This window comes from Panicum virgatum, chromosome 6K (assembly GCF_016808335.1).
Source record: "Panicum virgatum strain AP13 chromosome 6K, P.virgatum_v5, whole genome shotgun sequence".
Lineage (NCBI taxonomy): Eukaryota > Viridiplantae > Streptophyta > Magnoliopsida > Poales > Poaceae > Panicum > Panicum virgatum.
The window spans coordinates 16253925-16267238 of record NC_053141.1 but is presented as its reverse complement, the minus strand read 5'-3'; the positions used below and the strand labels follow the sequence as shown (position 1 = coordinate 16267238).

At 42.6% G+C, this 13314-nt stretch overlaps 1 protein-coding gene across 2 annotated transcripts; it reads left to right on the top strand.

Annotated features, from left to right (window-relative positions):
• The first annotated feature begins 575 nt into the window (after window positions 1-575).
• Window positions 576-9390, top strand: LOC120711896. Of its 2 annotated transcripts, XM_039997574.1 has the most exons (4): window positions 576-2593; window positions 6426-6517; window positions 6771-7051; window positions 8044-9390. In XM_039997574.1, the coding sequence occupies exon 1, from the start codon at window positions 677-679 to the stop codon at window positions 2588-2590; it is 1914 nt and encodes a 637-aa protein (XP_039853508.1). In that variant the 5' UTR covers window positions 576-676; the 3' UTR covers window positions 2591-2593; window positions 6426-6517; window positions 6771-7051; window positions 8044-9390. The 2 variants fall into 2 exon arrangements, with proteins under 2 accessions (XP_039853508.1, XP_039853507.1); XM_039997573.1 differs by having other exon boundaries at window positions 6791-9390.
• Window positions 9391-13314: the final 3924 nt, after the last annotated feature.

The window sequence follows — 13314 nt, the reverse complement described above, 5'->3', positions numbered from 1 at the left end:
TGAACGCGAGGTTTTAATTCTAGGGTCCGACTCTTCATGTGGGGCTCATAGGTAGTTCTAGCCACACTTCTTTGCACAAAGTAGCTGCCAGTCATACTGAGTCATCTCCAACAATTTTAGTCAATTTCGATAAAATTTTCTAGTGTGAACGCAATGTTTTATTTCTAGTCCGGCTCTTGATGTGGGTCCACATGTAGTTTTGATCACACTGCTTTGTATAGAGTAGCTGCCAGTCATACTAAATCATCTCCAATAAATTTCAGTCAATTTCGATAAAATTTTCTAATATAAACACGTGGTTTTAATTTTATAGTCCAGCTCTCATGTGAGACCCACATTTATATATAGTTACACTATTTTGTAAAAAGTATCTATTTCAATCCACCCCAACCCGTTCCAACCCGAATTTATATAAAACCCGCCCCGCCCCACTCCATTAACTAATACAACTCATTTTAACCTATCCAAACACACTTCATTTCAAAACCCACCCCATAAAACCTATTTCAACCCAACCCATTAGCAGCCCTGGCTTCCATCCCTACACCGAGTCCACCATTAGCCCCGTGCACCCATCTCCTTCCCCTTCCTACTCCCCGCACAGCCGCTCCCCACTCCCTCCCAGATCCGCTCCGCTGCCCTCGGCCCCAGATCCGCCGCCGGCGTCCGCGCCGCCATGGCGTGCCTCGCGATCTCCCTGCAGCCGGTGAACGGCCCGGACATCCTCCTCCAGACCCGGTCCTGGTTCCCCGTCTCCCGCGCCCTCGCCGCCGTCTCCGCCTTCCGCCTCGCGCGCCTCCACCTCGCCCGCGGCAAGCAGCAGCCCGCCGCCGCCTCCGCCTCCTCCGCCTCGCTCGATGCCATCGGCGACGACCCGCTTGCCGCCGGATCGGGCCAGCTCGTCGTCGGCGTCGAGTCGCAGTACCGCGTCGTGTACCGACTCGTCAACTACATCTACGTGCTCGGCGTCACCACCGCGGGCTCCGACCACGCCGCCCCCGCCGTCCACGCCTTCGCCGTCGCCGACGCCGTCAACCAGGCCGTCTCCGTCGTCGTCGCCGCCTGCCGCGGCGTCGACGTCACCCCGGAGAAGGTGCACCGCAAGTACCCCGAGGTTTACCTCGCGCTCGACCTCGTCCTCCACGGCGTCGGCTCCGTCCGCCTCTCCCAGATCCTCGCCACCATCCATGGCGACAACCTCGCGCGCATGGTCAACTCCTCGCCCGACGCCGAGGCACGCGCCCGCGGCGCAGATTCCTGGTCCACAGTGGAGCACCTCGCGCAGGATCGCCACGCCGCGAGGGAGGGCTTCTCCGGCGCCTCGTTCGAGCTTCCCCAGGAGACGCTTGCTGCTGGTGACGAGTTCTCGTCTAACATTGCTCCTGCGACCACAGTTGCTACTGGGGATGAGCCGCCACCTGAGGAGGCAGCTCCTGTGGACAAGGATCCCTTTGCGGCCAGCGACCTCATTAACAACAAGCCTGAAGAGGCTTTGGTTGGTGGGTTCAAGAAGAACAAGGAGACAGCCCTTGTGGTTGCTGATCCTGCTGCTGCACTTGCTGGGTTGGAGGTCACAACTTTGCCGCCAGCTGAGGCAACTAAGCCGACATTTATCGGAGTTGAAGGGTTTGAAGGTGACTATGGTGGAATTGAGTTTGGCAACGAGGAAGCTTCACTTGCTGAGGCGTTTGAAGGGTTCAATGCACCATTTGGTGGTGGCCTGGATGCTTCTGAGTTTGTTACCACGACGAAGAAGGATCATAAGGACAGGGCCATCACTGGTCTTGAGCTGCTAGCAACCAGTGGGCAGCAACAGAATGCAGCTTCTGGTACTCCACTGGAGAACCTGTTGGTGACCAAGCGCACAGAAATGACTGCTCCTGAGTTGTTCATTGCAGAGGAGATCAATGCAGAATTCAAGGAGTCAATTCTTGTGCGGGTTGGTTTGAAGGGTACAATCTTCCTCCGAACCTTGCCATTGAACAAGGCAGCGGGGAAGGAGACAGAATTCTCATTCCGTCTTGAGGGCACATCAGGAATGAAAAGGGCCGCATTGCAGAGTAATGTATTGAGTAACCTCCAGAATGGGTTATTCCATGTCAGAACTGTGTCGAAGGAGGAGCCCATTCCCCTTATGAAGTACAGCTTCCTGCCGAAGCACTCGCCTCTACCTTTGAGAATGCGCCTTGTGAAGCGCCATAGTGGGACATTGCTCTCAGTGATGATACAGTATGCATCCAACCCAATGCTGCCGCAGCCGCTGAACAATGTAACCTTCATTGTTAAGCTTCCTGTGGACCCCACTCTGCTCAATGTTTCACCCAAGGCTGTGCTGAACCGGGCGGAGAGGGAGCTAAGATGGCATATTTCAGACATTCCCCTGAAGGGTCCAGCTGGAAGGCTCAGGGCACGAATGCCTGTTGATCAAGATTCCAAGGATGGTGAGCTAGAGGTCATAGGGATGGTGAAGTTTGCTTACCAAGGGCCATTTACATTGTCTGGCATCAAACTACGTCCAGCCACTGATGGCATTGCCCAATTTAATGAAGTTGGACATACCTTTTCCAGTGGGAGTTACCTGTGCGTCTGATAGGTACCTTCTTATATTGTAGGTGCTTCTTTACCTGTTTCTTTACATTTGTTTGTTTCTACAGCAGGGTGTGAAAATCCTATTGTATGTAGCAAAGTGTGTTTGTTTTTGTGAGGGCTGAAATTCCATCATGTTATGATCTTTTGTTCTTGATACATCATCTGTGATTACTGATTACTCATGAAAGCTACTTAATATTCATATGAAGAAATGTTGTGCTGCAATTTTGAATTATTGTTCTATTGTTTCTCTTTGTCTGGCACACATTACTTAAAGATGTTACTGCTTCTTGTTAAAAGAGCACGTCATTGGATTTAGCTTTGATGAGAAGAAATCTAGTCACTCAGTCAAAACAACTAATTGATTTTTATGAAAGAAAAGTCTGAAGTGTGTATTCTTTATTTTTAATGTTTCTTATCCCCGTAGATCAAGTTAAAGTTAGGCTGATGGCACTATTGGAATACATGGTTAGCAAATTAGATTCAAGTTTCACTATTTTGTCACATATAATATCCACTGTAGAACTTTCTCTTGAAGAAAGAATTCTCTAGAGCTGTAACCTAACAGGAAGGGCAATGATTAATACAGCTATATATTTGATACTTGATACCCTTATCACATACGTTCGTGTATGTATGCCACTTCTGCAAATACCTAAGTTACTATCTAGTTGTGATTATGATAATGGTGTTCAGCTCGGTCATGTTTTGTCTTACAATTGGGTCCCCATCTGATCATTACTGAATGAAAAGGGTAGTGTATTCATCTTTGTCACTGCAGCTGCCACTTATTTAATGCTGAGAAACTAGTGTTTATGTTATTTTCTGAACTCCTAATGACAACTATATCTAATAATTGCCTATACTAATTATATTGCTTCATTTGATTCATTGATATGCAAGTTTAACTGAGATCCTGTGTCCTGTTCTAGTAGTCATTATTGCAGTCTCGATGTTGCTTGTATCAATACTGATTAATGTAATAGTTTGCTATCTGCACTCTGCAGTAACTGAAGTTGGCTTATTGTCGGGCTTTGTTTGTGCCAGCACGTTTATATGATTATTGGCTCTACGAATAGATTGTTACACTACATGTGTGTTGCAGCAAAAGAGACTATCATGAGCTTAATGTGGAGTGTGGACAATAGGAGTTCAGTTAGTACAATTGTTTAAAAACAAGTGGTGTCTCCAATTGTGTGTTCGAATAATTTAAGCTCTCTTCTCTATCTTCATGAACATGTAAAGATTGGCTACATAAAACTGGCATGAATTAGTATATTTTATCTTTGTATGTCTTGTTATTAGGATTTTTAAAAACATTGCCATGAATTGTTGCTTGTTCCCTTCATTTCCTAAGTATTCCAACTTGCGGCATCTTTCCATTCAAGGTTACTAATGCGATGGTATTGTGGTCAAATTATGCTACATTTAGTTGTCAAATGTTGATCTTGGGAAAAGAGTGTCTTACGATTATAAAGAATGATTTGTTTTCTTGTTTTGTTTCTAAAAAGTCATTCCAAACAAAGTAATATATTTATCATTTGTTCTAAATCACTGTTTTACACATTTTACATATTGGAAATGTGTGTTCTTATCTAATTCTACTTGACTTTTCTAGTTTTCTTAATCCACAGCAACGTCCTGAAAATTTATTTGTTTGCACTACTTGAAGATCCCCATACGAAAGCCATGGAAACATGGCTATATGTTTTGAGAAAAATACGCCCCTATTCTGTGCTCATGCTTTTTTTCTCTCTTGAACAAGCAGGAGAGCTGCGTATCTTTATTAAGAGGAATATTCTGTACACATGTTTGTCTTGACTTTTTAGCCCATGTGTATTAGCTGAAAATTGAAATTTGTTCCATCTGCTTGTTTCCAGCATGTAGCATTGATATGACGTTCTCATGACATAGATTTCGCCTTGTGCCTGTAAACTTATAGAACATGTCATTTTTTTTCTTTCTTTGAAGCGATCTTATATGTTTCTGTGGTGGGTATGACTAGGTCTGACAATGTTTATTTCTTATGTCCTTGTAGATGTGTGAGTTACTTTTATGTCGGTAATCTTTTGGGTACACTTAGATTTTGCATTACAACTTTATTTACAGCTAGGATGCAAACTGATTAAGGATAATTTTGTCTCTGCATTCCTTGCCCCACCTTTATTTTTGAACAAATAGCTCACAGATCTCCTTGTTCCTTTCTTGTTGTTCAACTCCTTTGGATATGCAAACAGCTAGTTATGTTTTGAAATTTAAAACATTGCAATCCTCTATTTCTTGAGTATTGCTTTATATTCAATTGTGCGACATTGATTCACATATTATTTGTTTACTATTTTACGTTCTTAACTGAAAATTGTCTTATTAATGAGACATGTTTATATAAAGAACCAGAATATTATATATTATCCAATAAAGATATTTAAATGTATCACCATGTGAAGGTCATGAGTTAGCAAATTTGGAGTGAAGTATTGTATTATCAATTAACCAAAACAGATGTTTAAATTAAATCTCACTGCTTTAAAATTTCTTGATGGTAGGGCATTCAAAAGTTTATAACTTACATATGGTGAGTTTATGTTTAATATAAAAAATAGTAAATAGCTGTGAATTTGAGTATGGCTAATGGAAGCGGTACAAGTGATAGATGTATTTTTGGTAACATCACATTTTTTGCCAATAATTTGAGACGTGCTGCAGCTTCTTTGACATGGTCTGTAATGTGGGTATAGTTGAACTAATACTTTTGCTATTAGGTATTCCAACATTATTTTTTTCGAGAGCAGTGGTTGTCTGGTTGATTCTTGTACAATTTCTTTTTTAGTGGACAGACCAAACAATGTGGACTGATACAAGTTCGAATTGCGGTCCTTAGTCCTTAATGAAATTAGAAGAGATCTGACATGTAATCTTTGCAAAACGCTCTTTACTTTATTGTTGTTATCCACTTTACTTTAGGCTTTGGGAAACCATGAAACTGATAATTCATTCTGGGTATAAATTAAAAGGAATAATGACCTAGTAGGCTTTTTATATATCTTAGTTGTGTTAACTTGATGGCTATATATCATTTTTTATTCGGTAATTAGATTATTTTGGAATATCTCTAAAGAGATAGCTTTGGATAGGAGCGCTTGGAGACTAGCTATCAATGTGCCTGAACCTTGAACTTATTTCTTTCGGGTTTCATCTCTAGCCTACCCCAACTTGCTTGGGAAAAAATGCTATGTTGTTGTTGTTGTTGCTGCTGCTGTGTCACTAAGTGTGGTTTTCAGGAGTCACGACTCTACTGGCTGCTGCTGTAGTTTTTCATGTTTTTCTTTCATCAAAACTTTTAGATGGGTACTATGGATTTTTTCTTAACATTCTTAACTAGTTTCTATTAATGTTTTCCACCAAGTTCATTGTTAGGGATTATGAGGTTATCAGCTAAAGAAACCATAGTTTCTCCAAGATTATGGAAGCTCGAAGCATGCTCAACCATAGTTTCTGTACGATTATGGAAACTCAAAGCGTGCTAAAATGCAACCTTCTTTTGGACTTGTGCAAATAATGCAATCTATTGGCCAAGCATGCCACCTTGGTTTGAACACTTCTGTTTATGTTTCAGCTTTTTATGTGGTCCAATGTTGTGATGCATTATGCTAATGTGGTACGATCATCACTGTCATTCAGGCCTTACACTTATCTTAACATTTGATCTCTCCTTTGTCAATGATTAAGTATGGGTTCATTTATCTCCAATAAAAAGAGTAACTTGTATAAAATTGTCTTAGTCAGATTGTTTCAGCTGTTCATGAATTGCTGAATAGCAATGTAAAACTTTTCAGAAAGACAGCAGAGGAGGTGATGATGTAGCTGTATCATTGCTGGTGTGGTCCCTTATCTTGTATGTGCTTATTGGATATAAGTTTCTGGCAAGGTGATCCAGTTGCATCTGTCTCTGATGACTGATTCTTTTCTATATGCTTATATCTATTACTGCTAAATGTCCAGCTGCAACTGCATAAAGTAATTTCTACCACCTTCCTGCTTCGAAAGCCTCTTGCTCCTTTTGTTCCTTTAGCAGATTTAAGTTAACCATCTTTACAGCACCATTATACCTTTTGTTAAGTTGTTACTTGTTACCATGTCTAGTTAACTGATATCATTCCTCTCATGTGATCACTTTTCAGTTTCAACTTTATTTCTGCAGATAAACTTTTCATCATTACAATAATGAGATGGAAGTGAAGGATGCATCCTTTTGCCGATAATAAGTGCCCTCTGGATATGCATGTCTTTTCATCATTACACTAAAGAGGTGGAAGTGAAGGATGCAGCCTTTGCCAATAATAAGTGCCCTCTGGATATGCATGTGGTTCTGCGGAAATTCTAGCTTCAGATTTTGCGCAACTCTTCACAGTTGGAGCATATAAGAACCAGTCTCATTTTTGGATTGCGACTACCATGTCTGGTCAGAGAGCCCATTAATGTCATGCGGGCGTCAGAATTATGGTTTCAAGGATGTGGGCAGAGTTGCATGCCCGCAGCCAAGTCAAGATCCTCAATCAATGTCTTTGATCTGAATCTGGCTGGCAACTGCCGCAGCGGCGTATTACTGTGTTGTGTCAGGGATCATCACAACCATGCATGCTGACAGCAAGGCCTGCTGGTCAAGTCGTCTTCAGTTTAATGTCATGGCTGCTGATGCAATGCCGTTGCTTTTGGTCAGATTCCATGTGGGTTTAGCTGTGCTTAGAGGAATGAATGGGGCAGATAGTGGCTGATGGCTCGGCATGTGGCGAGGCTGTGATTTCTCCATTGGAGCTGCAGGAGGGAAGATGGCATGCACAGAAGCAGGGAAACACCACCCAGGTATTAACCACCTAAGTTGAAAGATCCAAAGGGTAGTAACAAGTAGTGGCCAATGGTTTGGATTTTACAATGGTGTAAAGGAGCCAAAGGACCTCTAGCTGACTTGGTTAGGGGAACCCAGCGGCACTCCTCAGGTCCTGGGTTCGACTCCTCGTGGGAGCGAATTTCAGGTTGAGGTTAAAAAAATCCCCTCGCCTGCCTCATGTCCAAAGCACTGTGGAGCCCGGCCTAACTCACAAGGCGACGGGCCCCCGTGTACGGGTGGGGCAGGGGTTCGGGGATTTTCTTGGCCTGCTGTGAGAAGGTCATTCTACCTCTCAAAAAATGCCGTGGGGGCGGTCTTACCCCCCGCAGGTCAAGTTTTTTACAATGGTGTAAAGGAGTAACAGCAGAATCAATGAATGGTCTTCCTTTTACACATGGGTTTTGCCTGTCAATTCTCTACCAACATATGTTGAGCGTGTCTCCGGTGATCAGCTGTGGACGCTTCAGTGAGTATACACAGCCACCACTGCCCCTTGCCGCAGGCCACAGCTATGGTGGCGGCGCCGGTGTTCAGCCCCAGGTGCTACCTGTCAGGTTCAGCCTCAGCTACCTTGAGTGCTGTGAACCCTACTACATGCCCCAAGGATCTGGGCAACACTGCCTACCACAGCCAGCACAGCCTATGCAGCACCATTGGTATCCTTCCCCAACTACACTGGCGGATACATTTGCTGGTGCTGGAGTGCTTACCAAGGCTACCCATGCCTTGCCCAAGGATGCCAAGGTACATGTTTTGAATCCCAACAAGTAATACTAGCGTTGCCTTATAATCCTGTTATGTCGCTAAATTAAATAACAATTTTATCCCCCTGTAGCTATTATTAGATATCAAATTCATCCTTCCAGATGTATGGCATTTGTACAAATAAAGCTGCTACACATTAAAAATTCTTGGATGTTTCCTTGAGACAGGAGTTCCACTACTTGTTTATGATTTAGTGCCAATGGTAGCCTTTTCAGCCATCTTCATATTTAGCTCCATATCGTATCTTGGAAATATGGAGTGAGGATTGCAGTTGAAACTGCCATGGCCAACTGCATACTTCCACTCAATTCGTATCAATGCCAGTGGTCTCAGGTCTGTATCAAGGTACTGAATATTCTTCTTGTTGATAGTGTAACTGTGAAGTTGTAAGGCTTTGGATCTTCAAGGTACATGCACCCAAATTGATCAAACATGGGTGGACCCGTGGATACAGCTGTTCAAGGAACATTTGGGTACTTGGACCCTATGAACTATATCATGGGGGCACCTCACTGAGAAGAGCGATGTATACAATCTTGATTCGCTTTTTGTAGTTCTGGTTTATGAAGAAGCCCATTTCCTATTGATTCCCAGAAGGTCATGGTCTTGTCAAACATTCTGTTACCCTACTCCAGAAAAACAACTTAACCCAGGTTCTCAAGGAGGAAAGCTGAGAAGTTACTGATGTCACCCTGTTGGCGGCAATGTGAAGTTTTTAGATCCAGAACGACCAACAATGAGATGAGTAGAGAAGGTGCTCAAAGGCATGCATGCAGTCAAAGGAGTGTGCTTCAAGTGACATGTTGGATGATGATGAACCGGAACTTGATTCAGGCGAATGATCCTTCTGTTGTAGGTATTAGTTCGTAATGCTTACAGGGTCGTGCATCTTTGTAGCTTCAAGCTGGGATTAGTAGTTATATCAAACATAATTTGCAGATTGAACTTCCTCCTAGTGTCTGAACTCTGTATGGTTCCACGGTATCTCTGGATTTAAACTCTTGACAGGTGCAGCATAGATGCACCTTATATTTCTGATTGTGAGCTCATAAGTGCGGTTGGAGATCTTTCTTACAGATTCTTGGACAGGTGAGCCCAACCATGTAATTACAAAGGATAAACACAACTGTTTGTTGACGTGGACTTCACCTGCTTGTTGTTCAATCTTTTCGTGTAATGATGACAAGGAAAGAAGGCAAACATCCGACAGTTAGGTTACCTGCTTGTCAATCTGTCATGCGGGCAGACTTGATTTTGTTGTACAATCTTAGGCCCTGTTTAGAGAAGCTAAAGTTGAGTGCTACTTTAGCACATATTAGCACTCGTGCACATGCTAAAGTTTTTAAGTTTTGGCTAAAGTTTAGACCACTCCATTAGCACTCCTGTTTGGAGTAACTAGTGCTAAAGTTTAGCATTTTTATCCATTAGCACTTTGATCCAATCAAGACCTTACCCCTTGAACTTAGGGTCTTATCAATATTTGATATGTACAACTGGCAAACTTCGGTTGAGATGCTTCTTTAAGAGTGAAGTACACCATCGGCCTATATATTTGTCCTGTAATGTCACATAAGTCCCAATCTTAAAATATCAACTTCTTTAACTCTGAACTATTTAAATTTGCTTGGCTTTACTAAACCTAGTTTTTCTAAATGTTACAGAAAATATATCAAATTGTTTGCCATATCAAATTAGGAGCGTTTGATACTATTTTAACCCTCTAGATATGGAAAATGCATGACGAATAAGTACAAAAAAAGGGCGTACCCAGTGCCGTAGGCTTCCCGCACTGTGCGGGGTCTGGGGAAGGGTTGTCTTTAAGACCCAAGCCTTACCCACACAAATGTGTAGAGGCTAGGGCTCGAACCCGGGACCTTCTGGTTACAGACGGTAGGCTCTACCGCTGCATCGGCCTATATAAGTACAAAAATAAGACTAAAATTAATTATTTGTCTAAAATGTCTTACATCATGCCAACAATTTCTGAAGTTGAAATCCAATTTATACATGGCGAAACATAGAAGACAAATTTGAAAAGGGTGTGAATTTCTCACCTTTTTGTGGAGTCAAACAAGAGTTGAAATTTTGCCAAGGGGTTAAGCGGACAAATCGAATTGCTCGCACTATTGGAGTACTTATAAAAAAAAAGTTTGTGATCGAATAGGACTGCCACATTGTCTGCTCAATTAAAATGAGGCAATTTCTCGAGGAAAGTGGTCTGAAATTGTGCTCTACTAGCTCTAAAACACTCATTCATCAATGCATGGTCGCCATCTGACGGTCGCATTCGACGCACGCAAGCAAGCGAGCATTGTGCGGTGCAGTGCGCTTGGACAGGGATGTTGGCGGATCTGTCATTCGCTCGGCAGATCTTGCTGTACAGTATCAGTCGAAAACGATGGGACTCGATCGAGAGGTTCGATCTGCCATCATCACACACACGGGGATCGGAGAAACGCCGTCGCTCGCTTCTCGTGCGCCCGTCCGTGCTCGCTCGCTCGACCACCCGTGACCACGGATCGATCGTACCGAGATCGAGCCTGACCTGCCACGCCTCGCCACTCGGGCACGAGCTTTGGCCGGTAGCTCGTGTTTGCATTGGTTCGGAAGGACGTGTGGAGCGGCAGCTGGTGTGAGCGAGGTGTCGCTTGCCCCCCGGTGTTGTCGTCGTCGACGACGGTACGTGTCTCGCCGCACCGACCCAACAGAGGCCAGGCCAGGCGGCGTCACCGTCCCCGGCGTGCGGTTCACGGCATGGGACAGCTCCGGCGATGCTCAGCGATCCAATGCACTGTCGCTGGTGACGAGACTCGTCGAAGACCTCTGTCCAGACAGAGGGAATATATATCAAAGGGAGAGACGAGACTGCAGAGGCCAACTTAATTTGGTGCCTCATTTTGTACCGGCCGGTTTGGACCAGAAAGAGTACTCGCTCATCTTGTTCTTATGTGGACGTGCTAACTGCCGGATCGATTTTTTGTAACGACCTGCATTGGGCATTGCCCATACGCGGTACACGAACGGAGAATTATTCCCTGAGCAGATGGCATGTTGCCATTTCTGAATCGTCGTGCTCCGATCTGAAATTTTCTGAAGGTGATATTCGCTTTTTTTTGCAAATTAATAGGTATGGGTTATATTAAAAATAATGTATTTCCAATCTTGGTGTTAAAAATATCATAGGACATAACTAGATTATATGAACATAGATAACAATTTGGATATAACCACGTCTAACTTTGTATCATCACAACCCAATATAACTTAGAGAATTCTGAAGTTGCGAGAATTTCGATACAAACCCTATGTAACCACGTCTATGAACATAGAGTATTTGCGCCATTTCGATACAAACTCTCCGGTAAACTCGCGAGAATCCTGAAGTTGGAATTCTCCGGAACAGGAGAATAAAAAGAATAAGGAAGAAGGGGAGCTTCAAGGTTCCTTTGTTTGCTACGGAGGATAGACTCGAGTATAGGAATGGTGGTAAAGAGCATTCAAATTTTGCTTAGAGAACCTAAGGGCTAGGCCTTAAAAGAGTTGGGCTCTAATCCTATACAAACTAAAAAAAATTTATGGTCATGTTGGGCTATGAAGAGACTAATATGGCCATGGCCCATTACCACCCCTAAGTAGGATACAGTACCATTTACCCAAAGCCCAAAGGTTGTGAAGGTGATGATGTGTCAGCTGTGAGGTATAAAACACTCTAGGTTTCACTTTCACCGTAGCTTTGCCTTTGGCTGAGGAATGATTGATTCCCCTTTCTTTACCGTCTTTCTTCTTTCCACCCATTAACCTTTTCTTTTTTCCTTTATTTCTCTTATCACTTACCCTTTTTACAGAACTTCCATTATAATGGCAGCTTGAAGTAGTGATCCAAGTTAAGTGCTGTTGCCTAGAATTATTAGATTGATTATCCTCTCACCAAGGCATCAATTGGAATGGGATGAGAGGCACTTTAAAGCCGGCAACACGTTGCCAAATCATATGGATCAAACGGTCAGCTATGCTTCAGCAGCCTTCAACTATAGAGGCTGCTGGGGCTCACTCTGGAAACTAAGAGATCGAGGCCCTTTCGGCCTTTCCTCAGCTAAAGTAACAGTAGGCGCGTGGCTGCGTCTTTTCCTCGAGACACACGCGAGCCACGCCTGCATATGCAAACACAAATCATCTGCGATAATAAGGTCTGCTTACGTCAGCAGCATGTTTTAGCCATGCTATGTTTAATTAATAAGATGATTTAATTTGGATATCTCGCGTGGAGGCCAAGAGCAATAATTGATGTTGCATTTCGTTTTTTTAATTAGAATATTCGTTCAAAAATTGTGGTCACTTTTTTTTCCTATGAAGGTGTCAAAGAACTGCACGCTTTAACACACGCATACTCCTCTATCTGTGTAATTGTGTTTGTGTGTAAAAGATCTAGAGTGCGTTTGCTTACAGTTATTAGCTCGAATTATATATATTCCCACATCAAATGTATATATGTATTTGATACTTTTGAATTTTCACTGTTTTTAGGGATGACTTTGACCTCCATTTTCCATTATATGTATGTATCCATAAATCTATTCAGATAAAGTACTTATGAAGATAAATTTACAAATGCAATCATTATATCGAATCATTGATAGCCAAAGTTGCAAAAGTTTGACCGAGTATTTATCCAAAATATACATCATATACTTCATCCCGTCACTAGGTAGCGTATATGTATGAAAGCGTTTTTCAATACAAATATACAAAAATATTTTTTTACATCTTCAAACTAAATATTTTAAAATCTATTAGCAGTTAAAATTTCAAAAGTTTGACTGAATTTTAGTCAAACTGCAAAGTTGTTTTGGAAATTATGATGAAGGAGTATTTAAACACTGGATATATATTTTGATTACTCAACATGGCGCAGATATTAGATTATATTTTATTCATAAATATCTTGACATCAGGCACCTTGAGCATGATCCCCAAGACCCTACATATTACAGGACATATACAAGTAACACAACAGCTATACATATTTAGCCAACTAATCCTAATTCCTAACATTAGACACCAAACAGAAAGAA